The 27,057-nt window shown below is 55.7% G+C and overlaps 2 protein-coding genes across 5 annotated transcripts; one reads left to right on the forward strand and one right to left on the reverse strand.

Annotated features, from left to right (window-relative positions):
- Window positions 1-8,257: 8,257 nt before the first annotated feature.
- USH1G (USH1 protein network component sans) lies at window positions 8,258-17,222 on the reverse strand. 3 transcript variants are annotated; one of them, XR_006177770.1, is made up of 3 exons: window positions 15,291-17,222; window positions 9,195-10,540; window positions 8,258-8,586 (listed from the first exon to the last, which is right to left on the reverse strand). XR_006177770.1 is itself a non-coding variant. In XM_042865180.1 (3 exons), exons 1-3 carry the CDS (start codon window positions 15,452-15,454, stop codon window positions 8,583-8,585), a joined length of 1,410 nt encoding a protein of 469 aa, XP_042721114.1. In that variant the 5' UTR covers window positions 15,455-17,222; the 3' UTR covers window positions 8,258-8,582. The 3 variants fall into 3 exon arrangements, 2 of the variants coding, with proteins under 2 accessions (XP_042721114.1, XP_042721113.1); XM_042865180.1 differs by having other exon boundaries at window positions 9,299-10,540; XM_042865179.1 differs by having other exon boundaries at window positions 8,258-10,540.
- An 843-nt stretch (window positions 17,223-18,065) lies between these two features.
- Window positions 18,066-24,805, forward strand: OTOP2 (otopetrin 2). Of its 2 annotated transcripts, none has more exons than XM_042865189.1 (7): window positions 18,066-18,304; window positions 18,887-19,309; window positions 20,147-20,283; window positions 20,531-20,589; window positions 21,222-21,355; window positions 21,759-22,648; window positions 23,355-24,805. In XM_042865189.1, the coding sequence occupies exons 2-7, from the start codon at window positions 18,910-18,912 to the stop codon at window positions 23,523-23,525; spliced, it is 1,791 nt and encodes a 596-aa protein (XP_042721123.1). In that variant the 5' UTR covers window positions 18,066-18,304; window positions 18,887-18,909; the 3' UTR covers window positions 23,526-24,805. The 2 variants fall into 2 exon arrangements, with proteins under 2 accessions (XP_042721123.1, XP_042721124.1); XM_042865190.1 differs by having other exon boundaries at window positions 18,890-19,309.
- Window positions 24,806-27,057: the final 2,252 nt, after the last annotated feature.

Genomic DNA, 27,057 nt, shown 5'->3' on the forward strand with positions numbered 1-27,057 from the left:
GTTATTGGACCAGTTTGGTGGAAATCGCCCAAACCCTTCGTCCCTTCCCAGCCCAGATGGCTCCCAGGGACTCGATGTGCATTCACCACCTGCCCCTGCGGCCACCGTTACCAAAACGCCGTGGTGCCTTACCTGGGCCATCCTGATGCCATTCCCAGACCATCCTGATGCCATTCCCAGACCGTGTTTTCCGTTTTATATATCAGCTGTGAATAAAGCAGCTGTCATCCACCCCCTGCTCCATGCCGGCTTAATTTCAAAAGCCTGGCTGGAGGTGTCAACTAATCACAGACTTCCTCCACTTAGCAGCTCAGGGTGCAGGTGATCATTAGTTTGGGTGCCTCTGCTGTTGCCCCGACCGAAACTGCTTGCCCCCACCCCTCGGTCCCCGGTGTCATCGCATGGCAAGGTGTTACCCAACACAGGGCTCAGGGCAGGATCCGTCCCGCTCCACGAAGCCGTGCTGCCCAGCTCACGGCTGCGTCCATAAAAAGGGGGAAACCTGGGTCCGCCCCCCCAGCTCCATTTGGTTGCAGAGATTTGGGGCGAATCATGGGGAGGCGACCACTCATTTGGCAACACCAGAGAGACATCTGTGCTGCAGATCCCCAAATCTAAGCCTAGTTTTCATGCAAACACAGCACTACCCGGCCCTGACTCTCCCAGTCCCCAGGCTAATGGGATGCCACACACATCTCCCCACGGGCACTGCATGGCACACAGCCGCCCACACGACACTTTTCCCACTCCATACTGCAGAGGCTGCCAGCTGTGTCTAGGAACAAGGGGCATGTCCAGCCTGCTGGAACAGAGGGACACGGGCAAGGCAGACCCTGCAGGACAGAGCTCCAAGTGTCAGATGGACGCACCCAAATATGATGCACTCTTGAGTCTGGGATGGCACAGCCAGCACCGCCATTGTGGACAGCCTGGTGCCACCCTACAAGGCTATTTCTCAAGGCCACAACAGACCAGAAGGGACACGGCGTAGAACAGCGTCCTGCCTGGCACCCACTGCCTTTGTCCCCAGCAGTTCCTGGCCGCACCGCTGTGTTTGCTGAGTCTCAATAACACAGAGATAAGCCAAGGCCTGACCGGAATCTCTGCTTTGACTCCATCTCTGCTCTGGATGGGATCATGAGACGCCACACAGAACTCTCACCGAAACCAGAAATAACTGCAACATGAACATCTCCCCACCCATTACAGGGACACCCCCAGCTCTCCTGGAGCAGCCCACACGTGCAGCTATCAGTCGGACAAGAAGCCGCTTGGTGTTGTCTCTGTACCTGGGATGGGCACCGGTGCTCGGCCACAGATTGGTGCCACCCTCAGCTGCACGCAGTGCCCGGTGCCATAGCCAGGTGCCACCCGGCAGAGGGGAAGCAAGGGCATGCACAGCCATGATGTAATCTTGCCCCGGAGGCCGTCCCTGGAAGGGAGCGAGCTGCCCGGCCGGGGTGGAAAGCCAAGGCGTTGTGTCATTCCTTCAGGCTGGAAATTTGGGTGGGAGCCAAAGGGCTGCCCAGATCACACCAGGCTCCAAGAATGTGTCCCAGTCTCGGCAGGTCTCGCATGCCAGTACCTTAATTCCATCTTTCGGCCACCAAAGAAAGGCAACGGTAGAGGTAACAGGGCGGGGGAGAGGGCTGCTGTCAACTCCCTGCTCTGCCTGCTGGCAGCCCCAGGGATGCATGCAGCCAACAGCCTACAAGACTTGTCCATCTCAGCAAAAGGGAGAATTGGGCTGAGCTGCTCCCAGCCCACTTTTTCATGGAGCAGCCCAGATTTTGGGGCAGGGACAGCCCACCAGAGCTGGCTGTGTTTAATGTGGGTGCTCAGATGCACTTTGCCAGCCATAGGGATAACTCACACACGGGCTGGCAGGGATTTCATCAGCACGACCAGACCCATACAACCAGTTAGCTTGGAAAAACAGGGACAATTCTAATGACAGCTTTGGAGCAGTGGTGCTCTGGGTCCCAGCACTCCGCAGGAACATCTGGCAGAGCCTGCAGGAAGCTGTGGGGCAGCCTCGGCTGCAGGCCCAGCCCTGTGCAGGATGAAGGAGACATCCCAGCTCCCATGTTTTGTAGCTCCTAGGAATACATGAACACAGAACTGCTAGATTTTGCAACTAGGGCTGCAAAGCCACTCATTCTCCCTAGCCTCAGTTCTCTAGCTTTCCCCCTAGAGCTGTTGCAGGCCAATGCAAGTTGCTGTGTGCTAATCCCAGCCTGAGGAACTGGGAGCCACTCTGACCCAGGCAGCACTGTCGCTGGATTATACCACTGGCTTCATCCAGAGCCGGCTGGGATTGGGGTCAGCTGCAGCTGCCATGCTCAAGCACTTGGCTGCAGGAGGGCCAAGTGGGGCAAAGCAAAAGAGGGAGGAGGCCCAGAAAAAGAAACAGGGCTCAGAATAGAAACCAGGTTAGGGCTACACTGTGGGTGGCGGGAGCAGGTATTGCTGGCTGCCATGCCAGCCCTGGGGACCGCAACCTCCACACCAACCTCAACAGCGCAGCCAATACGATGCCATGGGAGCACGGCAATGCAGCAGGCTTGAATGGTCTTCACCCTTGGATTTTGAGAGTCTTCCAGCTGGAGGGCGCAGGGGGAAAGGGGCTGCAGGAACCTGTATGCGAAAGGGCTTGAAGGCTCGGCCCTGAACCAAGCCCGAACGCTGGGGCAGCTGGACGGTGGAAAGAGAGAACTGAATAGCAGGGAAAAAAATCATCAGATAATTTTTGCTCCTTTCTTCCTGAATGGGAGAAAGAACAATCAACAATGAGCCAAGCGGTGCAGATAAGCCCGACCTCCCACAGTGCCGGCGGGGCGAGCGTCACCGGGCTGGCACTGCCCCGAAGCACTGCGGCTCACACGGGGACATCGGCACAGCGCCGCCCCGCACACCGCGTCTGCCGGTAAGCACGGAGCTGAGGCACGGCCGCGGCCCTGCTGGGCTGCAGCCAGCTGGAGCTGGACACGGGTCCGGCACGGAGCTGATAGGGGCTTTACCGATAGCGGCAGTTCTGGGAACGGCCCCGCGGCCCGCCCCCGGCCCTCAGCACAATATCGCCTTCCGGCACGGCGTAGGTGATGTCCTTGGGAAGCAGGGCGATTTGCTGCGAGGGCAGTGACTAAGGGGTGAGTTCTGTTGGAAAAAGGGGTGACGCTGAACACTGTGGAGGTGATGGGAAGTGAATATGTAGGACTCAGGCTGCTCAGGGAGCTGTGGCTTTCCTGAGCCGTGGACCACCCCAGGGAAGCCAAGTGTGTCACCCAGGATCTATCCATCAGCTTCAAATTATGAGAAAACTGCTTCCATAAAATCCAGAAGGACAAATGCTGCACATTATTGCAAACACCATCCCCATGACCTCTGTTTCTCCCAGACGCCAGACTGTCAGTGCCCCCACTTCATGCTGTGTTGCTCCATTCTCAGTAATTCAGGGGAAGGTTAAAATGGTGCCTTCATTCAGCCCTCAGATCCAGGACCCACTCACTCCCCAGCAGCCCAAAGCCTCCCCAGAGGCACCCGCAGCACCCACGTCACACACGGGTGAAACCAGTCTGCGCTGGGGACACGTCCCCAGTCATGGCACTGGTCCTGGCCAGGACGAGGCAGACTGAGCCCATCGTGCTCCTGCCCAGGGAGCCAAGTGAAGCCGTGGGCTGGGTGAGTAATGCCCTGGGCTGCCTGCCTCGAATACTTGGGGCTGATCTATTGCCTGCATGCCAGGAGGCGATGACCGCTTGCCAAGGTGTGGATGCCTTCCTGGAGCTGTGAGCGGGGCTCAGGGCCACATCCCAGCCTTGTGCTCATGCTTCTGTGCCATCACTCATCCCCTTGCTCAAAGCAGAGCCTCCAGCCCCCAGCCGGGACCCTGCTGTCCCCCACACCTGCTACTCCCAGGAGTGGCTCTTGGGGACATGGGCAGCACCACACCTCCCACCAAAGCCACTCTTTGGTCATCCCACGCGTCCCTCTGGGGATGGCTCTGGGTATGACTGAGCCCCAGGGGCTGCTCAGCCCTCACAGGCTCTGTCCCAGAGCAGCAGTCACACACACGCTGGTGCTGCTGCCAATATTCTGCCTACACTGTGTAGCCTCTTACATCAGAAGGCATCCGGTCAGCTCCTGCCTCCTGCCTGCGCCGGCACCATGGCAGCTCCCAGGGCCCGGCACTCACAGTCCCACACCCTAAGGATCCCTAAATGCACCTCCATGGGGTGCGCATGAGACTGGGACAGGAGAAAGGTGTCCTCCCTCTCAGGGCACACACACAGCAGCCATCCCTGGTGTCTTCTGAAAGCAGAAAAGAAAAAGAAAGGATGCCTTAATTCAGTATTAAATTTCTTTTCTATTTTTAATTTAAGAAATTTTGGTATGGGGATACTGAACTGGAATCTTCCTCAAGCATGGAAACCCTGAGCCCCTGCATGTTTTCCAGACCCACACAGATGGGTTAAGGGGTGCTGGGGCAGAGGGCAAAGGCGTTCTGCATTGGGTAGGACGCAGTGCCAAGAACAGCACCCATCCTCTCGCTTCCTCTTCCCAGCCATGAACAATACGGAAAACCCCCGTTCAGATCTTTGCCTGGAGCTCCAGTGGGCAGCCAGTTCACTGCACGCTAAGAGGCTGTGCAGGATGCATGGAGCACATGCTCAGGATCCATGCGTGTGTTAGCATGAGTGACTGAGCTCAGGGCATTGCTGCTGGGCATCTGCTGTCGTCCCCCGGGCCTTCTGATGGTCTCTCGTGGGATGCAAAGCACTGTGTGGTTTGTGTCCGACTCCCTTATGTAAGAGTGGTGGGGATCAGCCCTGGTTTGTAGGTCAGAAAATGGAGGTGCAGGGCAGGTAAGGGATTGGGCTGGGTCAGCCGGTGAGTCAGTGCCAAAGGAGGGACCGGTGTGGCGGAGGCTTTATTAGCAGCTGAGGGGTGGAGCGAGGCTCCCAGGCAGGCGAAGGCACAGCCGAGGCGCAGCATCGGCCCATCGGGGTCTCGCCCTCTCGCCTCGTGGCCCCGCATCCTCAAATCCCCGACCGCCGGCCATGCGGCCCTGCTGCCCCCAGTGCCACCCCTAAGGGCATCGGAGCTGCCCGCACCCGCAGCCCCGCACCTCGACACGGCCGCAGCAGTGCCAGGACGCCAGGGATGGAGCAAGGTCAGTGAAACAGGTTTCTCCTCCTCCGTCCCTCGAGCACGGCGCTTTCATTCGCCCTTCCCTGCGCAGGTTGGGAGCTATGGACTTGTTGACAGCGGCTCTCGTTAGCTCTGTTATTGAGCTGCGATGGGGTTGGACATAGCGGCTCAGACAGTGAGCGGTCGCCTCATGCCTGTTCCCATCTGGGAGTCTTTGCTGCAGCTCTTCCTCCAGACTTGTAAAGATTCTTTGTGCTCGGAGACCCCTGCTGTGGGGAGGTGGGTTCTGGAGGACCAACCTCCATGCCATGGAGCTGGGCTGCAATAAGGCTGTGGGGCTGCCTGAGCACTTGGTGCCACTGTTGGGGACTGGGAGTGGGGCAAGGATTGGGGTCGTCTGGGAAAGGCTGAACACAGTGCTTAGGATAGGAGCCAGGATCCTTCCTCTGCCCCATTCAGGGTTTTTGCCCCACTCTCCTCTGCATTTCTCTCCTGCGCCTGCCACCCGTGTGCATCGGGATGGGGACACACAGAGGCAGCATTCCCAAAATGCAGCCTGAGCTGGCTGGGGCAGCACCCCACAGACACAGCGGGTTTGGCTGCAATGCGGCCGCACCAGGCAGGTTCCAGTGAGACAATGGGATGGAAGCAAAGGGGTGCTGAACCCAGCTCAACCCATCCTTACACCTCCTCCAGGGCACAGGTCCCTGAGCAGGCAGGGGTCCCAGGGACTGCAATGGGGGACAGGGAGAGCTGGGAGGTGATCTGCTCTTCCTGCTGGCACTAGGCAACGCATGCAAGTTGGAGCTTGGTGTGCTGCACTGGGGAAAATTGTTTCTAATTGCTGCTGAAGTGCATCTTAAAATGTTAAAGAACTCCCTGCAACCCCCACCAGCCTCGTATGCTTCTGCAGAAAGAGCTGTGTACCGTCACCATGGGGACTGAAAAGCGATCACAACCACAACTCCACAGCTGCAGAGCAAACATGCGCTGCCATTGCCACAGCAAAGCTGAAAATCTCAGATCAGGCTGGGTTCCCATGCTCTCCTCTGCAAGGCAGCAAGTTCAGGCTCACCCGCCTACAACCAGTGCTGTCAGCCCCACTCTGGCCACGAGAGGTGCTGGGATGCAGACATTGCTCTGCACCAGTGCTGTGCCCCCACTTCCCCAGGATGCTCCATGCCGTTCCTCAGCGCTCCTCCAGACCAATCTGGTAACAGCATTACTGGGGAGCTCACCCAGAGGGAGAACCCATGTCAGCATTTACAAATTGTGTGAAGCAGACCTAGAAAATAATTTATAAATAAAATAATGTGTTCATGCTCACAGGTGCAACCCAAGCACCTGCAGCGCCAAACCCAGCCCCAGCAACAGGGGTGGCATTTGGGGCCACATCCAGCCCTGTGCTCTGATGGGAGCAAAGCCGTGTGCAGAGGGAGCTCTGTGTTGACCCCCACAGTGCTGCCTCCATCCCGGCCGTCCCCTCCCGTCTGCACACCATGTTACTCAGCTGTCCATCCAGGAAGTGAATTCCCAGCAGGATGGGCAGGAAATTGTTAAGCAAATGGTGTGCAATGGCGCACGCTGGCCTGGCAGGTCACTGACCCCAGTGCCGCCCTCTGCCTGGGCTCCCGGTGTGGAGCACAACACAGGGCCGTGGGCTGAGCGCTGTGCTGCCCGGCCTCCAGGGGTCACCTCCAGCTGCGGGACCCACTTGACGTCCCACGGCCTTTCCTGGTTTCCACTGTGGTACCTGGTACCCGGGAATTAGGGATGCTGCGTCTTCTGCACCACTGGGGTAGGGAAACACATGCCCAAACACAGGGACTTGTTTTTGCTAATTTAGCATGAAGAGCAGCACAAGGAGGGCTGGCATTTAGGGCATAAAGAGATGTGGATTCATGGTTCCTGGCTGAGTCTGGTCACCCCAGCTGTGGTGGCTGGTGTTTGCTTGCAGGCAGCATGGAGCCAGGACAACCCGCCTGCTGCCCGGGTTTCTGTTTGGGAGGGTATGGAAGGGTGTTCTCCAGGGTGTGCCAGCCCTGGCCTCCACCCTGCTTTCATAAGAACCCACTCCAAAAGGAGCTTGTTGATCTTGGTCACAGAGGAGATGCAATTCATAGCGGTGAGATTTACCTGCCAGGGCCTGGCTGTGCCAGGAGAAGGGGGACAGCCACATATCTGCATCCCAGGGATGAGCAAAGCTCAGCTCCATCCCCAGCCTTGCGGGATGCAGGCACCCAGGGTGAGCCGCCTGCTGCAGGATCGGGGGACATGGAGCACCCTGCCCTGCAGGGCTGTGGGAAATGACACGGTGGGAAATAGAGAAGCCACGGCCAAACACCACAGCAGAGCTCAGAGAGCGACCGCGTCACCGCTCAGGTTTGGTCCGTCTCTGCAGTTGTGGAGGTGACCACGTTGGTCTCTGAGCACGGCAAACCTGGGGCTTCCTGGGACCCGCCTGTCCCTCGGCCCTCGGCGGCGCATCGCTCTTCAGCTCAGCCCTCCCAGCAGCTCTCTGGAGGAGAGCCAGGTCGGGAGAGCGGATCTGTGTTCCTACAGCCTGACAACAGCAGCCACTCCACGTCTCCGCGGCGCGGCCCATCGCGCTTCCCGGGCCGGACCCAGCAGAGGGAGCTGCGGCACCGGGAGCTGAGCAGCCATGCATTAGGATGCTCGGACCGGGCCCCGCTGCACACAGCTGTGATGCCCACAGGTTCTGTCCCCAGGCCTGGGAAGTTCTGGATGAAATTCCAGGCTCAGCTCCTGTCCTGCAAGGACAGGACAGACACATCGCCCATGTTGCAACAGGCAACAGCCCAACAAAACAGAATCTTCATTTCAGATCATCACGCTTCCCACAGCACAGGTCAGTCTCACGGATACACTGAGCTCCACTGGCAGAAAGCAGGGCTGGCAATTCTCAAGCTGAACAGCCCCAAACCAGCATAACCAAAACTTCCTTCCAAACCACAACATCAAACAATGGACCGAAGCGACCGAGAACCAGAGACGCAGCTCCACAGCCCCCTGCTCCTCTACCCAGTGCCCCAAATCAACCACTTGCTCAAGAAAGAACAGATGTGATTGTTTATTTTGGGTCCCTTGGAAAATACCATCATACTGCTCCTTCCTTTCATGGCTTCGTGTGTTCTCAGCCCCACACGCATTCCGCTGGTGAGCGGGAGGGGGTGGCAGCTGCCTGGTCCCATCCCAGCAGCCATCCTCCATCGGGTACCGCTGGGAGCATCTCACGGATGGAGCAGAATGGGGGAACAGGAGGCAGGGCACAGGGGTGGATGGGGATGGCTGCAGCTTTCAGCTGCCCCAGGAAGAGAGTCTCTGGCTTGTGATTTCTGGCAACTTAGAACTGTGTTTGTTTCATTAAAAAAAAAAAACGAAGAAAAAAAACCAATAAAATGCTGCTGCTGCTATCTGCAAAAGGAAAGAGAAAAGCCTGTCAGCACCCTGGAGGTCCAAGACTGAGTTGTGCTGGAAGCCAGAAAAACGAGGAAGAAACACACAGATTTGTGAAGGATGGGAAGCAAAAGGAGCACAGTGGTTGTGGTGTCAGCAGACGTGACAGCAGGGACACCATGCTAATAACTTCAGTTCACCTCAATGGCAAGCATGCATTCAAACCAAGCCAAACAAACTCTGGAAAGGCCATAAAGTAACATCTCCAACCCAGATAATGCAATCTCCAAAGATCTCTGAAGATGTGAAGCTCTTGGGGAAGGGCTGCCAATGGCACTGGGCGGTGCGTTCAGCCCGCTCCCACCGGGAACCATCATTACTTCTTTCCAAAGGTGAAGAGTCAAGGCAAGCGTGAGTGTGGTTGGAAATCCCAGCTAAGGGACTCAGAAGAATCAGACCACAGAGCAGTCTGCATTCATAAAGGTTATGAAACAAAGCAAGGACTTCACATCCTGCCCAGCCACAAGGGCTGTTGAGTAATGAGCTAATGCTATTGCCACCTCTCTGAACTCTCATCATTTCCACACAAGCAGGAATTTGCTCACACACAGAAGCATGGAGGTTACCTGGACTCCTACTTTTCCAAGTGAGTTGAAAAGCAGACCTTACATTATCCAAATCTCCACCCGCTGAAAGGTTTAATCGCTCAGTGGCCCCATCTCCTACTTACAGTTCAGTGTCTACAATAACGGCTGGCCTCTCCAGAGTCTGCCGTCTCCTCTGGATGGCATCCACAATCTTTTTCCTGGGGCCCAACGGGATGCTGATACTCTTCAGGTCATTGTCCGAACACAGCATGAGGGCCTCCAAGTCGATCTTTTCCTTCTTCAAGATGGAGACGAACTCAAACATGTGCAGGGAAGCCAGGAAGGTCTCCAGGGGGCTGGTGTCCGGTTCGTCATCGTCATCGAGGCCCAGCTCCACCTCGTCCCAGGGCAGCTCCTCCGCGTTCCTCTCCTGCAGGCTGTTGGCACTGCCGATGCTGTCGTTGAGACTTGGCGAGCGCTGCAGGCGGCTGCGCAGTTTGACTCCTGCCCCGTCCGCGTCGCCCTCCCCCGGCACGCCGGCGTCCTCGCGGCCGATCCCGAAGAGCCCGCTGCTGACGTAGTTGCGCCGGAACACCATGGTGCCCAAGCCGGGCCGGGTGAACAGCGACTCGTGGCCGGAGTCGGTGCTGACTTCTGAGCGGGCCGAGTCCGTGTGCAGGCCCGGGTCGCTTATGGCACGGGAGACGGTGTCCTCGTCAGTGAGGAACATGTCCCGGACGTTCCGCCGACTCCACTCCTTGGGGCTGGCGTACGTGCCCTGCTTCACAAACATGATGTCGTTCCCCAGCTGCAGGCCCGACAGGGACCGCACGCTTTTCCTCCCGTCCTCATAGATTTTGAACGTCCCGTCCACCTGCTTCTTCTTCTCCAGCTTCTTTTGTATTTTCGTCTTTCCCTTGGCTGTGCTGTGGATGGTGGCTTGTGAGTACGGCAGAGAGGTCACCGTGGACATGTGTTGGAACTTCTTGCTTAAGGTGCTACTCGAATAGCTGGAGAAGCTCATGGTGTCTGAATTATCCAACATTTCCTTTCTGTATCTTTTCTCCATCCTTTCGTGGTGCTTCTTCTGCAGCTTCACGCAGTCCTTGATCCTCCGCTCGGCATCCCGGAACGCCTTGTCCTTCAGCTTGCTCACCAGCTTGGGGTTGAGGCTGCTTTGCTTCGCGGCGATGGAGTCCAGGTAGCGCACGCACTCCATGTGCCCCTTCATGGCTGCCATGTCCAGCGGGGTGTGGTAGTCATTGTCCAGGCACCAGATGTTGGCCCCGAAGGAGATGAGGAAGGAAAGGCAGTTCAGGTGGCCATTGGCCGCCGCCAGGTGAAGAGGAGTATTCCCCCAGATGTCACATTTGTCTGGATCCCCCCTAGACAGCAAGGAAAAGAAGTGTTAGCATGCTGCCTCGTCTGACAGACGGCTGGGAGATGTCCTAAGGAATGAAATATTGAAGGCATGCGGGGCGAAGCAGTACCTGCACAATGAATCTTTTTCTCATCTCCCACAGCCGGGTGTTAAGTTTTTGATGGGGTGTGCAATGCCATGGAATCATGTGCCTGACAGACAAACCTACAGTAATTCCTATGACTTGAATTGAGCTCTCAGGACGTTCATGTTCCTGCATCAAACCAGTTTTTGGAGCGAGACAGGCCAGGTTCTGATTAGCCCAGAACTGAGATGAAAGGCTGACTCCAGCTCAGGTCTCAGAGTTTCCAACCTCAAGCATACCACTAGGCGTTATTCAGATGCCATCTTCATTCCGATCGCACAGAGACATCCCAAAATGCCCCTCTGTACACCGCAACTGAAATGGGACTCCACGTCACCCCACCCCAATAGGAACACCATCACAAAAGGGCCACCCCATCCTCAGCACAGGCTCTGAACGCCGCGCTGCACCTTTGCACCTCTGTGTTATCTGTGCCAGGGGAACCCAGAGCAGCAGAGGGCACGACTTCAGGAGGGGACGAGGGCAAGGCTGTGGCACTGCCTTGAGGTTGGGCTTCTGGGGGGGTTGCCATACCACGTGCGGTTTCGATTGCACGTTGGTATGAGCACATCCTAAGAATCCAGTTTCAGAGAAAGTGCATATAAGGTTTCTGCACTCCTCAAGAGTTGGACACGTGATTAAAGCCACGAATGTCTCTTCCCACATCGTGCCCTGTCCCAGCTGCGCTGCTGGGGCACAACTTGCCCACACCTCCTGCCTCCCTTGATGGGACAAACACGAATAGGATTTGGGAGACCTTCATCCTTCTGCCGTTCCCCTGTATCTATGATCAGCTGAAACGAGAGATGGCTCATGCCACTGCTGGCACCAGCTTTCACTCGACCGTGTGTGCTAATGATATGCAGCCAGCAGTATCTGTCAGCAGAGCACTCTCCTTCACGAGCATGGATAAGGCAAAGCTTCCTGTGAAGGCTGAATGGCTCCACGCAGCTCCTGCCCCACTCCCCTCTGCCCTTGCCCAGGGGCTCTGTAGGAACCCAGCACTGTCCCTTCACCGCAAGGTCCCCGTTAAGCAGCAGCTGGTCAAAAGGCCCAGAGCTGTGTAAGGGAACTGAGCCCCACAAACCCTACAGGATTTATGCATTCAGAGCTTTTGTCATCTCTCATAGAAGCAGGAAAAGGCTGCAAAGATGAGGGGGTTGAGAGGAGGAGGATGGGGAGGCTGCGGGGCTGAGTGAGCCATCAAGGCATCAGCAGAGGTCCTGCAGCAACACCAAGCTCCCAGGAGCAGTAACTCCCCAGCTTTCCCTCCCACCCCTGTAGTGACATGTTCAGGCTGGGAAATTCATGGGCAGGATAAATATTTGATGATTTGCAAGAGAGGAGTAAATTATTGATGCAGCTGGATTAAAGAGCCAGCGAAACTGGAACTGCTGGGGCTGGTGGTGGAGTCCAAGGGCACGAGAGGGGCCGGACACATATGAGGATCTGTGATTCGGATGGGCAGGCGGCAGTGGCTCAGATGGATCGGCTTTGACGCCCAAGGCAAGCTGCATGGATGCTTCACCATATCTCTCACATCCACCTGGTTGCAAAGAGCAAAGACAGAAAGCTCCTGGGGAATTCACGTCTGAAGGTTTACTTTGCTCATCCTTTCATTGCCTCCGAGAATAAATGAGGGGAAAGAGCACCAAACCCAGCTTTCTCTGGACATTTCCACTGGCTAAAGCAAAACTTACAGTGCAGAATTATATCCCTAGGTCCCTTTGTCCCATACATGTCTGCCAGAGGCACTAAAAACAAGGAAGGAGCAATGCTGACTCGCAAAGTAGACGTGTTTGATCTGGATAATAACGAGCCCTCCCCCCGCTGGGTGCCCAACTGCCCAAAACTTCCCCTCCAGGGCACTGCGCATCGGCAGATGCTGACTGCAGGGTCCACTAAGTGGGAACACATTTTAATAACAGGTGTGAAGCACAGTGCATCTCAGCTTCAAAGTGTTTTTGAGTGCTGAGTCAACTCCCATAATCATCGCTATTAAAAATGCTGTTAATTGAGCTCCTTGGGTGGACGTGTGCATCTCCTGAGTCACCGCGTTCTCCCCGTGACACGCACGCTCACTCCCTTCCTGCCGGTTTTCCCCTTCCACTTCTCCCCTGGGACCCCAATTAGCCCAGGACCCGGCCCTTGCACGCGTCCTCCCCTGGCCACATGTGCAGAGTTCCTCCATAGCAAGGGGCTGGCTCACGGCACACTCAGGTGTGGGAAGGAGTGGGGCCTCTGACTGGGACGCAGAGCAAGCCTGGGTTCTGCAAAGCATGTGACGGTGTTTTGTAGGGAGAGCAGAAAGTCATTCACGGCTTGAGGAAAAACCAAGCAGCTTCAGGGCGATGACGTAAGCAAAGCTTAGAAGCGAGCCGGAAAATGAGCTTGGGACCCAGCACAGAGCCTGAGGTGCCGCACTGTAAGCTTTGCTGAGTCAGGGATTCAGCTTTTGTCCAGTGAGTTCAGGTTCCACACAACCCAGCACCACACGCTCCATGTGAGGTTCAGCTCAGGGCTGCCTGCGGCGCTGATTGCATTCCGCCCCATTCCTGCGCTCACCCCCAGGCTGCCCCCCACTGCCACGGGCACAACGCACGGCACTGCCTGTGGATCCACAGCAGAAAGACGTACCCGCAGCTCTGTGGGCTGCCTCAAGCCAAGGAGATGCTCCTGGCAGAGCCCCTCAGCTCCTGGAGATCTGGAGCTGGACTGACGCCCATCACTGCCACAGCAGTGCACAACAGACCGTGCTGAAGAATGACCGCCTCTGAAAATCTGCAGCACTAAATGCCAGCCAGCCTCTTTTCCCATCCATTGTGTTAATTGCGGTTTTTTTCCTTCGCTGGAGCCCAGCCAGGAGGAACAAAAAGGCTTTTTGTGTCGCTAACAAGAAGGATGAGCACTGCTGTCCTCCCCTCTGCCCATCCCCTCCAGCAGCGACGCTGAGGCAACGGTCCACTGCAGCATCTCTCCACTGCCCAGCACTGGTGTGGGGCATTGGGCACTCTCAGGAGCCCCCAAGATCCTAAATCTCCCCGTGCTCTGCACCATTTTCCCTCCCCAGGACCCCTGCCTGGGAGTTTTTCTGTTCTTTTTTCTGTTCCTCAGCACAGGTTGGAGGGGTGAGGAGGCTTTGCTGCTCAGTGCGTGGTGCTGGGCATGTAGAGAAGGATGCCTGCTTTGCCTTGCCATCCATCACCTAAAGGGCACCATCCCTCCGCCGTGCTATTTTCCCTGTCAGCAGCAAATGTATATTAGACCATTAATTAAACAGCAGCCGAGCTGCACTCAGACACATCCATCAGGATTTAATTGAATGCGAATTTATAAAGGAGGCTCCTGTGCAGGACTGTAACCCTTGAGCTTGGTCGAGGGCACGGATCTGTGGGTCAGCACCAGGCAGGCTTTGGACCCGTCCTCCAGCAAGGCTCCTGGCTGTCAGAGCATCTTCAGAATCCTTTCAGCAGCAGTATGTGCCCAGCCCAGTGGTAGCCCAGTGCATCCCCTCCTGGTTCTATGCTCAGAGCACAGCATTGGCCTCTCCCCAGCGGACATTCCATCCTGAGCTTTCCTCTGTTGTGATGGGCACCACAGGACTTCTCAAAATGGATGTACACAGCCCTTCTGGCTCTGAATTTGAAGAGAAAATGCTTCATAATGGAAGGGCTGTCGAGTATGATAGAGCTCTGCCTGTGGACGCAGCCCTTGGGCTGAAATGGACCAAAGCGTCAGGAGATGTTGAGGCCAAAGCAGGAACAGCGGAGATGTGGCTGATCACACACAAGGGAGCAAACACAGCCCAGGGTGGGTGCAAGCAGGGAAGTGCCATCCTGGGAGCTGACAGATTCCTTCAGATGAGATGTTCACAAAGCTATGCAGAATGAATACTGACGTGTGCTCCTGGAGGAGGTGAGGGAGGAAAAGTGAGGGAGAACAGGGGAGAACAGGAAGGAATCTATCTGTACTATGAATCAGGTGCAGCACATCTTGCTGTAGCACAGACCTTGCACAGCTTCACCCCTACACCAAAGCACAAAGCCCTACTGGTACCAAGTCCCTCCCTCTGTGCATCCACACCAGCAACCCTCAGACTTGGCAGCCCCAGCAACCCTGCCCCCAGGTCATCTGCTCCTCGGTTTCCTGAGCTCCAGGTGCAAAGCAGGCTCTGGTGGGGCACAACCCGACCCTGCTTTGGGTAGGACAGGCAAGCATCACCCGCTGCCAGCTGGCACAGCACACATCCCTCCTCCACGAGAGCATTTTGTGGGACAGAAGGAGAACTCGTTGCTTCTGTCCCCTCATTCAGAAGGGCTGGCTTTGTGGCAGTGACCCAACGTGCCAATGTTTTGGCTCTGCCTGTCCTTACAGGACCTGACTCAGGGCTCCCAGAGGGGGACACAGCCCTACCTGGGAGTTACAGAGCAAAGGGCTGGTTACAGGGCCAAAGAAGCTGGGAAAACCCAGAGCGGGCATAAAAGGGCAACGAGGAGAGAAGAACGACAAGTGGGGGACAGGAGCGAAGGCGATATGGACAGCAACCATCACTTTGTAGGACAACTGCACAGGAGGGGAAAGCCACCGTTCGCACTACTCTGCCGCGGGGAACCGTGCCGCCAGCACTCACCCTCTGCTGACAATGAGGCGCAGGGCGTCCAGGTTGCCATGGTAGGCGGCCCACAGAGTGGGGGTCATGCCATCCTCGTCCGGCGAGTTCAGGTCCTTCTTGGTGGCTTCCTTCAGCAGGTCCAGGTAGCCGTCCCGGGCCGCTCGGTGGTATTGGTCATTCATGGTGGGCAGCGATTCCCGGGTGAGCACATGGGTGCACAGGGGGCTCAGGGAGTGGGCATGGGGAAGGGGAGCTGCCAGAAGGGCCCCGTCACCGCGTGCAGCTCTGCCCTTAGCAGGACACCTGAGAAGCGCAGGCAGGGAGGCAGGGACTCCTTCCAACCCAGCCACGCTCTCTAGGGCTTCCCCTGGGTCCTAAACATCCACCTCCGCCGGCTCCGCAGCACAGTGGAAGTTTCAGTTAAGCAGCACTGCTGCACCAGGCTCAGCCAAGTGCTGCGGATGCAGGGTCATCCTGAGACAGCTTGCCAGGACTGAATGTCTCCTAACAGAGCAGGCAGAAGGTGTTGCGGGCTGAATCCTGCCTGACACCCCATGCACCTGATCTTAACACTGTCAGCAGGGGCTGATGAAGCAGCAGTGAGAGCTCAGCTCCATCACAGCAGGGACATGGAGGGACCCCACAACCATCCCTGCTTGTGTCTGAGTACCTCTGCCACAACATGTTGGAGGGGCAACACGAGTCCTCCAACACCTTTCATGCTGAACCAAATTTCTGTGGGGAGCTGCTCAGTGCCAGGGAATCTGCTCTCACAGGATTCCCAGGCCCGGGGCACCCTCTGCTGTTGGGAGGTGCCAAGATGAGCCCGGATGTTGCCCAAGGCACGTGGCTGTGGCGGCGCATTGTATCACCCAGTGAATCCTAACCCCTGGGCCACACCATCAGGGAGGAGGAATTTCCTGCTCCTCTCTGTGCGGAGCCCCATAGTGCCCTATGGCAGCAGGGTTCTTTGCCAGCCTCGTGCCAGGCTCCAGGCATAGCACAGGGTGGGCTGGGAGTGGGATGAGAAAGGGAGGGCAGCCCAGAGCAGCACCAGGTGCAGTGACTGAGCCTGGGCTGACGGCGCTGAGTCCCACCCGCAGGTCCTCTGCCGCTCAGCCATCCGTCACGGATGCACCGCACACACAGCTATTTGCTGCCGGGATCCTTCAGGTGAAAAGCAGCCTAGTAATGCCTGCAATTCATTACTGAGGTTATTTAATGATTCCTGCACTATTACTCGCTACCCTTGTTATTACCAGGCTCTGTGGTGGCTCCCACGGGAGACCGAGAGTGTTGCCCAAGGCAGGAAACGCTCCTTCCTCTGTTTCCGCTGTCAGTGCAGCTCCTTGCATGCTGCACTGTCCCTGGAGGCGTTCAAGGCCAGGGTGGATGTGGCTGGAGACCCTGGAGGGTGGTTGGAGACCCTGCCGGGGGTAGAGGGGTCGGAACGAGATGATCGTTGTGGTCCTTCTCAACCATTCTCCGATTCTATGCGCAGTCTGCAGTGCCCACGTGCTGTGCGGAGGCTCTGGACAAGGTGAGCACAGTGTGCACGCAGAGCTGCCCGAGCCCCTCCTGCTCCCTGCCCTCTTCCGGGCAGCCCAGCTGCAAATGCTCCAATGGTCCCCACTGCTGACTGCCAGCCAGCGGTTTTCTTGCCATGAGGCAGCGCATCTCATGAGCAGCTGCTTAGCATTGAGTCCCGGGATGAAACCAGCAGGGATCAGTAGAAAGCAGCTGAAAAGTCATCTGCATTTCAATGGACTTTCCAGCAGGCCGCGTACCCTTCAATCTTTGCTTACAAAAGTTTCCCACTTCCTGTGAACGCATCTGTCATGCGAGCAAAAAAACGCACCAGTGGGTCCACACGCACGGCCGATTTTTAGGCGGTCCTACACGGAGCCAGGAGTCGGACCTCACCGTCCCAGCTGTGGGCAGCCCACGGCGCGGCGACAAAGCGGTGCCTTCGGCTCCGACCCCTTCGCGCTTTCCGAAGGGAGAGCGCACCGCGCGCAGCTCCCGCTCGCCGCGCCGCCCCGGGGGCTGCACGCTGGGAACGGCCCCGCTCGGCACAGCCACGGGGTGCGGCGGCAGCCGGCGGGTGGCAGCAGGGCGGCGGCAGCGCCGCGTGCGCCGCGGCAGGAAAGGAAATCTGGCGGGGAGGTTTCCTTAGCGAGGAACGGAAGCCGCTGTGCGCTGCGTCTCCTCGTCTGCCTGCGAAATGTAACTGTAAAGGCACGCGGAGCTCCACTGGAGGCTTCCGCCCGCCCCAGCCTGCTCCCGTCCCAGCTGCTTTGGGTGCTGGGCTCGTTTCTCCTTGAGATGGGAGAGGAAAAGCTCCCAGCGCGCAGCGAAAGGCGAGCCCACCCTGAAAGGCGGCGCGTCGGCGGAGGGGAGCGGAAATTCCCGTCCCGCTGCTCCGCTTCGGTGCTAAACCTTCCTCCTCATGGGCGTCGTGGGACGATACCGAGCTGCCCTTGGCAACGAAAAGATACAAACACAAATGTCTTCTTTTTCCTCAAAAACATTCCTGTGCAGGGCAGGCTGGGAGCATGCTGACGGGAATGGCACAGGGTGAGGCACAGTGTTTGCTATGCTTAGTTAACCAGAACACCAAGCCCAACACCGTCAGCAAAAAGTTCATCACCTAAAGTGTCTTCTCTCGAGGGATGAGAGATGCTGCAGTGAAATTTGCTTGGTTTGGTGGCTTTGCTCTGCGTATGGCAGCCGTGACCCTGCGGCCGAGCGGTCGTGCCACGCTCAGCAGTGCTCTCACCTCATGCCCTCCTCGGGTAAATAACTCTTATCTCCTCATCTCTCATACTTCCCCAAAACCAGCAATTGCCCAAAATGGATCGTGTGAGTTTTCCTGAGAAGTCCATGAAGCACTGCTGTCAGCTCCAGCCATGGTATAAATCACGGAGACATCCCAGCGGGTATAAATTCTTTGACTGATCGAGCTGCAGCAACAGGGAAACCTCTCCAGCAGCCCAGCGAGAGCAGGGATTGGATTCCAGGCAGCAAAGCAGGTCGGTGCAATGCTCGGTTTGAGCAGTCGCTTTGCTTTGTTTCAGGCTTTTCACAGGGAATTGAGGTGCTGAGCCTGGCACAAAGGGCCGGCAGAGATGGCTCACGTCACTCTTGCAGGAACTGCTGCAAACCACAGTGATGTTCTGAAGGCTCCCGGGGTTTTCTCACCTTTCCCTGGCCTTCTCCTGAGCCAGCATGACAATTTTTCTCAGAACGTTTAGTGGTTGGCATGTAGAAGTCAAACCACATTGGACGTTTGCCCCAGGATATTTGATCTTGGGAGTGCTCTGCTGGTGTCTTTCCAGTATCTTACATCAACAAACATCAGTATATACGTTGCATGGCAAATTAGGCATTACTTTGTTAAACAGACCTGTTATCTGCCCATGCAAAAGCATCTTAAGCAAGGGGAACCGGGAAGAAACAGTTTGAATATAAGCTCATTCCTCTTCTTGCTCCTTCTGTCTCAGACTTTCGCGTTCCGCTGACGCGTTCTCTCCTCCTCATACCACGTCTCATGTTGGTCCAGCCCTGGGCTGTTCAAAATGAAGTGACCTCGTGCTCACGGTCTCTCCTCCCAGCAGCTTTCCCCCTCAGCTGAACCATGACCGAAGAGCCTGCGCGGAAGGACAGTGAGATCAGACGGTCCGACTCCATGGGCTGCGGATCCAAGGATGACAAAGCCAGCCTGGCTTCCAACCTGACGATGTCCCTCAGCCCGCAGCCCCACCAGCCCTCCACTCCAGGCTCCAAGGAGGTGTGGAAGAAGGGCGGCCGCATGTTCTCCATCCTGCTGGCCGTGCACCTAGCCCTGCTGGCCTGCACGCTGGTGAGCAGTGGGGCTTTTGAGAGAATTGCCGTGCACGATTATGATGTCTTCTTCCTGCTGACTGTCATGATGCTGATAGTCATCATATGGATTATCTTCTACCTCATCAGCACCTCCCGGTGCCCAGATGCCATCCTCTGCAAAGACTCCCACGCTGGACCCATCTGGCTGAGAGGTAGGACCTTGGGGATGAGGGCTGGAGGTGAGACCACGAGGCGTCAGAGATGACCTAATGCTCATTCAAACCTCTTGAAATGTTTTGAATGTATTTCCCAGCAGGGGAACTCCAATTTAGCACAGCACTGAGTTAATTTCACCGTTTACATAGTTTCGTCAGGCCCAAGAATCACGTCTTCTCCATAAAACTTCCTTGAGCACAGCTATTATAGCTCATCTCCAAGCAACGTGTACTTACAAAATACATCCTTCTCCTCCTTAATCCGTGCAGGAGGCATTGAGAAGATGGCATATCCAGGCTATAGCATGTCAAGAACCGTGGTGATGTGGCACTGAGGGATGTGGTTAGCAGGCATGGTGGGGATGGGTCAGTGGTTGGACTTGATGATCTTAGAGGTCAATTCCAACCTTAATGATTCTATGGTTCTATGAGCAGTTCGTGTGAGCTTTAAATATTACACAAAGGAACAACCAGCAGGGACACAACCTCCTTCCCCTGTGTGGGGCAGTAGTATCATCTGCTCCTAGATCCTCAGCTGCCCAGTCTTGCTTTATCCACGATGGCCCTTGGTACTTTATAATACCAGGTTTCCTCCCCAGACTTGCAAGTCCTGTTAGCTCCAGTCAGAGCAGAGAAATGACTTGGATGACTTTCCAAAATCCCTTCCAGCCAGAAATACTTCACGTGAGGTGCTAAGATGCCTTGGGTGGTGGGAAAGGAAAACTGAGGTAGAAATAAAGCCTCTCCATGGCAATAGTTCATCCTCTTCCTTTCATCCAACTGCATTAGCCTATGCATGCAAACATCTTCTGTTTGGTTCTGGTTCTTCTACAGGAGGTCTGATCCTATTTGCCATTTTCACTCTCGTCATGGATGTGTTCAAAATAGGATATTACTCCAGCTTCTACAGCTGCCTGTCTGCAATCAAAATAATGTACCCCATTGTGCAAGCAATATTCGTGGTTGTACAGGTGAGATGGCTGATCTGCCCCAGGGAAGACGCTCCAACCCCAAAGGAAGAGTTCAAAACTGAGGTGGGAGTAGGGTTTGGGCATGGGCAGAGCAGAGGCAATGGGCAGGAGGAGCAAGGAAAGAACAGCCAGCATACGAAACGGGCAGGACTATGGGCTAACAGCCACAAAGTGAAAGAGATCCCTGCTTCAGAATGATGATTTTCTTGCAGCTAAGCTTTCTTGTTTCTCCTCTTGTCCTTGCCAGACATACTTCCTGTGGATCTCTGCCAAAGACTGTGTCCACGTACACCTGAACGTTACCAGGTGAGCACTGCTGCTCTTTGATGCAGAGGAAGGAGGTCTCTGCAGGCCTCGTGCCTGCACTCATGCAGCTGAGAGGCAACAAGGGGACAATTCCCATCTGCCCAAATTCAACCTGCTGAGCACCCAGCAGGCCCCAAGTCCCGGCTCAAGCAGTTGAGGCTTATGATCGATGGATTGAGCAGAGCTGGGATCCAGTTCAAGGATTTGAACGTTACTCAAACAGATTAGCATGAAATAAATAATTAGCACTAAGTAAAACCCTTCATAGCTGACTTCTTCTTTCCTGGGAAAGACAAAGATGCAGTAGGTAAGCCTCAGGTTAAACAAGAAATAAGATCTTGTCCACTTTTGCAACACCAGAGACCAACTCAAACCTATTCATCCATTCTGTTGTTCAAAAGCAACAAGAGGATTTGGGCTTTGCTAATTCTCGTGAAGATGGACACAAGGTAGGAAGAGAGTGAGAGGAGCATAAGAGAAGTTTGGGCTTTACAGCCCTGACCACTAAAGCGTCCACAAACCTCCTGTGGCAGTTCCTGCAGCCCCTCTGACTGCGTGCACATCTTCTATTTGGATGGGAGAGATGTGGCATAGAGCCACGGCCTTGATCTCATCATCTCTTCTTTCTGCAGGTGTGGCTTGATGCTAACTCTGACCACAAACTTAGCGGTGTGGATGTCAGCGGTGACAGATGAATCTGTTCACAAAGCGCATTCAAAGCTGAATAAAAATACAACGGAGGAGCTGTACAGGTGGCTCCTGAAAGGTAATTCCCTCATTTGTGAAGCCAGCTGGTCCAGGCATTGATCTGAAAATCAGGTTTTAGCCATTTTCAGAAGGCCCATCTAGAGCTGCTATGTTAGCAGCCAGGTGATAACGTTCGTTTCCTAACAAACAGATGGAAGAGTCAGGAAGGTGGAGGGGTTTGGATAAGTGGAATGGGAATGAAGAAAGGAGGGAAAGAAAGATCCAACCTGCTGCCCATCTGGCTTCTTTGGAAAAACACAAATACCAGAAAGCTGAAGTAGATGTGTCCTCATTTCCAAAGCGGTCACATTCTTTTGCTGGCTTTGTTTTCTCTGACCCAAAGTATTCGGTTTTCTGGGGCTGCCAACAAGTGCTGGCTCCCGCTGTAACACCGCTGCATCTGTGCTTTCATTTTCTTTCAGTGGGAATGAGAAGTGGCTCAACAGAAGCATGCAATTGCGACAGCCAAATCTGCGAGGTCTTCAAGAACGGCTACTTCTGGCTGTACCCCTTCAACATCGAGTACAGCCTGTTCGCCTCCGCCATGGTTTACGTCATGTGGAAGAACGTCGGGCGCTTTATAGACCACCACTCCCACCACGTCCAGCACCTCAAGTTCAAGCTCTTCCGAAGAACCTTCTTTGTGGGCATTGTGCTGGGCCTCATCATTCTGGTGGGCGGCTTGGGAGTCTTTATCGTTTATGAGGTGCAAGTAAATTCCAGCACCGAGCCCAGCAAGAATAGCCAAGCGCTCACCATGTACTACATCTTCAACATTGTTTGTCTGGGCCTGATGTCCCTTGTCTGCATTGGAGGCTCTGTCATCTACCGCTTCGACAAGAGAGACATGGACCGGCACAAGAACCCAACGCGGACGCTGGACGTGGCGCTGCTGATGGGGGCTGCCCTGGGGCAGTACGCTATTTCTTACTACTCTATCGTAGCCATCGTGGCCAGCACGCCAAGGGACGCCATCAGCGCGCTCAACCTCACTTACGCCCTCCTCATGATTGCCCAGCACACTTTCCAGAACATCTTCATCATTGAAGGCCTTCATCGGCAGCCCCCCAAGGAGGACCACAAGCACGGCTCTCACCAGAAGGAGCTCTACGGTCTCACCTTCGTCAACGTCAACGCAGTGTCCCTCCGGGTGCCCGACAGTGGCAGCGCGTCGGCACCGAACCCTGCCCCCAGCACTGAGGGCACCCATCCGTCCGACATCGTGCGGTCCCTCGTGGCCCCCAAGAAGATAAACTGGCAGAGGAAGCTCTTAAGGGAGATCTCCATGTTCCTCCTGCTGTGCAACATCATAGTGAGTACATGCAGAGAGAAGAGCTCCTCGGGGTGGGGGAGGAGGGAAGCGAGCATGAAGGAGGAGTATCCGTGCGCCCATACAAAAACTGCCCTTTCTGCACTTCTACTACACAAGCAGCAGGTTTGTTTGTACCTGTGAGAGCAGGCAGCTGTAATTCCCTCATCGCTTAAAATAGCAGCTGCCCTGGTGTTCAGGTGTTTTAGGCTATGCTGGCAGAGGCCACCCCTTGACAACAAGAATATAAGATGTTGGGTGGATCCAAAGAAAACATCTAGTTTGGGGGCTGAAACCAAACAGTCATCAAGGTCCCATCCAACCCAAACCGTTCCATGTTTCTATGTAGAATAGCCTGAGGTAAAGTGTGGGCTTTCTGGAGAAAAGGCAGCACAGCTTTTCTCAATACCCACAGCCTGGAAGCCTGCGCACACAGAGCTGCTGCCAGCTCAGCCCCGCTCCTGCCTGCTCCACCCAAGGAGCTGCTGCCTGTGAGCGCAGCGCACCCAGCCGCGTCCACAGCGAGGGCTTTGGCGCTCGGTCCGAGGCACAGATTGCAGTTCTTTGGGGACAGCAGACCGTACCCGATCTTGACGCCAACCTGCGCTCCTGGCCCAGGCGGTTCTCACCTCTCAGTAGCCGTCAGTGCAGGTTCGTGCTGTGCTATACGCCTTTCTCACCGCAGGGTCTTCTCCCATTTCTCGAACAGCTCTGGATCATGCCAGCATTTGGTGCCCGGCCCCAATTTGACAATGACACAGAACTGAACTTCTATGGTGATTCCATGTGGCCGGCCATCGTGGACATTTGCCTGCCCTTTGGGATCTTCTACCGAATGCACGCAGTGGCCAGTTTGCTGGAGGTCTGCATCATGTCCTGATGAACGCTCTCGTAAGGAAGATGAGAACCTCCTCAACCCACCCACCTTCGTCCCCACGTCCCGAGGGCTCCTCACCGCTGCCTCAATCGTGTCCTCCTGCAGTGTCGGGGCATTTCTGAACTGTCAGTGAAAATCATCTCAATGTAGCTCCAGATTTTATTTTTGCTATGTGTGTGTGGATGTGCACGTGAGTGTGTTTGAAGTTCTTAGACCTTAAAGAAAAAAAGAAAAAAAAAGAAGGAACAGAGTAAGATGATGGTAATTACCCTCAGTTCACGCAGAGAATCACGTTCCTCCCTCGATCCCATTCACCCCACACGTCACTGCTTTACTTTCCCAGGAGTGTTTGGCCACACGGGCAGTCACTGCCTGTGCAGAGGGGTCAGCTCAGAAGCGAACGGCAAGGGGAAACCAGTGCACTTCTGGTACGGCCAGTCAGAAGCCACCCACTGCCCCGCAGATGTGAAAAACCACCGCTGCCACCAAAGGCTCTGGGAACACTCTGTCTGCCCTCTGCCTCTCCTGTCCCTACCTGAGCCCCCCAGCACAGCAGGGTGGGATGCTGACGGCTGCACCAAAATGGGAGGGCTGAGCACAGGGCTGTCCTGGCACTTTTCCCCCTCATTTTCCTGAATCAGTGCTCAAGAGCCGTGAAGATCATAGGGGCGAGGGAGCACGATGAAGAGGTTTGTTTTTCTTCTCTTCTTTTTTAAATAGATGATTTTTTTTTTAATAGCTGAACCTTTTTGTATGCAAAATTATTTATTAATGTTCACTGTAATGCTCAACTCCTGGAGGGTCCCTCCGTGCCCTGCAGTGCAGAAATCATCCCACCACTACCACTTTCCCCTCCACCTCCTGTGCCCTCAAGGTAGGACTGCAATGCACCTCCAGCCCTGCAAGATTTGGGGCCCATGCACACAGCCCCAGCATGCACCTCTGGGCACCTGCAGCTCCCTGTGGACCGTGGCATCACAGAATGGGTTGGGTTGGGAAGGACCTCAGGGATGACCCCGTTCCTCAGCTCCTGTTCCATGACCCAGGGCTACAGGTGGTAGGAATGGGCTCACTGCACTGCACAGCGCCCAAGCAGAGCTGGGGCTGCGCACAAACTGCCTGGAGAGGTGTGTGCCCCAAGGGCAGTGCTGTGCTTTGCCTGCACCCCAGCACATCCGTGGTTATCGTTCAAATGAAGAGTGCTCCAGCCATGGCAGAGATTGAGCCTTTTCCTACAGGTGTGTGTGTGCGCATCTGTCAAAGAAAATAAAAAATAAAAGCAGTTTGGGATACCTGGCATTGAGCGGAGTGGTTTTCCTAACTTCTCTGCCCAGGGACTGCCTGGATGCAGCTCCTCAGGTGGGTCCTCCCCTCCATGGGCCTGGGAGCTGCCCCACTGCCCCTCCCGGCCCCACGGACTGGCTCTTATTTCAGCATTGACCTGGTAAGGATAAAATCTCTGCCCAGAAACATTACCTTTCCTAAAACAAAAACTCTCTCGATTTTGGCTGCAGGAGCCACAGGTTACGTCAGGAATGAGACGCACGTGGTGCACGGACGTCACTCTTACGTACAGCCTTACGCTGCTTTACCCCACACTGCTCAGGGGAAATACCTCCTACAAGCACAGCTCTGCTCCTTGGGGGCACAACTGGTTTCCTCCATCACACCTCAGGTTCCTCAGCCTGGGCACCAGTAACTGCTGGGGCTGAACGGGTGCAGGGGGAGATCCACTGCAGCCCCCAGTCACAGAGCCACAGAACAGCTTGAGTTAAAAGGGACCTCAAAAGACCAACCCGATTGGTGCAAGGTGACAGGGCAGCAGGAGCCACAGCACCCAACCACAGGACACCCCACTGGGATAAACAAAACCCTGAGAATGCTGCAAACTGTTCCATCCCACACTGCAGCTCCTGGGCACAGCAGCGTCTGTCTCTGGAAGACAGCCTGATGCAGTACCTGGAAATGCAGGGATGCCATCAGTCGAGAGCTGCTCTGTCCTTTGCTCCTGTGTCCCTGGGACAGATGCCTGCAGAAAGCACCGCTGTAGGCTCCTTCTTCCACTCTTGGAGGTGGGGACACTGAGGCACCTGAATGGGGAGAAGGACATTCCTCCAGGAGGCTGCCTAAGTGGCAAAAATAGAAGAGCTGCAGGAAAGCAAAGGGCTTCAAAGGGCTTCTCATGTCACATGAGTTTAGTGGGAGCTGAACCCACCAACACAAATCCAGCAGCCCGAGGTCAGTGCGGGGCCTGCGTGGAGACAGACAGCGAAGAGCAGGAAATCAGAAAGCGCTGCTCCAAAAAGAGCAGGGAAGGTCATAGGAAAGGACATGGGCAACGACCTGAGTCAGCATCCCAGTGCTGCCACAGCTTTCCATTCTGTCCTCTGCTTCTTAATCATCTGTTATTTGAGGGCGAGTTTTGTTTTATTAGGGGAAAAAGAAGTCTTTTATCGGGGTGATTTGCTCTGAGGCGTGTCAGAGACAGGGGAGGAATCCAAGTTAATCATTGCTGTCTTGCTTCCAGCTGTATTGAGCTGGAAGTGGATGCGGGCAGAAGTCCCAGGGCAGGGGGTGAGGATGGGGCTGCAGAACGCAGTGGGGCTCAGGCCTGCAGCAGGAGCACAGCAGGGCCAGGGCAGGGCTAGGACAGCGCTCTGCAGGGGTGCAGCCACGCTGAATCTCCCACCAGGAGCACCCGGATTCAGGGGAAGATCCACACAACCAGTGAGGAAAACGCGGTGCTGAGCATTACCAGCTCAAGGGCTCAACCTGCCCAGCTCTGACGGTGACCCCAGCGGGTGCTCACCCACCGGCCCTGCAGGAGACGTCACTGTCACGGTTATCAGTAGAGGGAAAGGAGAAAGGGTGTGGGCTGGCCCAGGAGCCATAAGGCACACAGCATTCCTCAGAAAGCCCTTGGGCAAACACAGCCGCTGAGCACCAACCTCCTTCCTCCTTGGCTCCTGTTTACAGATCCGCTTGGCCCAGCCTGGATGCTGTTAGTGCTAAGCGCACAGATAACGCCAATAAGCAGCTTGTTGATAGCAGAGGGGCAAACATCACTGATAGCATTCAGCTGCTTGCCCTCAGCTTCCCAGTAAAGGCAGCTGCTCCCACACAGTGATTGGAACTGCCTGGGACTGACCCAGTCAGCTCAACTCATCCTTTCCCATTCCGCCCCGCTCGTGCTTACTTAACAATTGCATCTCTTGTTAAACTTGGCTCAATACATCTAATTGAAACACCTGCCATTCTGAGAATCGCAGAATCATTCGGGTTGGAGGAGCCCTCCGAGGCCACCCAGCCCACCACCCCCACATCCCTGGTGCCACATCCCCGCAGGCTCAGCACCCCCAGGGCACTCCCCCCCCTCCCTGTGCCACTGCATTGCCACTCTTTCCAAGCAGCATTTCCTAACAGCCGAGCTGAACCTCCCCCAGCACAGCTTGAGCCACTGCCTCTCTCTGCCCCTGTGACGGCTCAGCGTGGAGCTGTGATCAGACCTACAGCCCTGACTCTAACCTGGGCTCCA

The sequence above is a fragment of the Lagopus leucura genome, unplaced genomic scaffold (genome assembly GCF_019238085.1).
Source record: "Lagopus leucura isolate 7727_CA_CO unplaced genomic scaffold, USGS_WTPT01 Super-Scaffold_797, whole genome shotgun sequence".
Taxonomy (NCBI): Eukaryota; Metazoa; Chordata; class Aves; order Galliformes; family Phasianidae; genus Lagopus; species Lagopus leucura.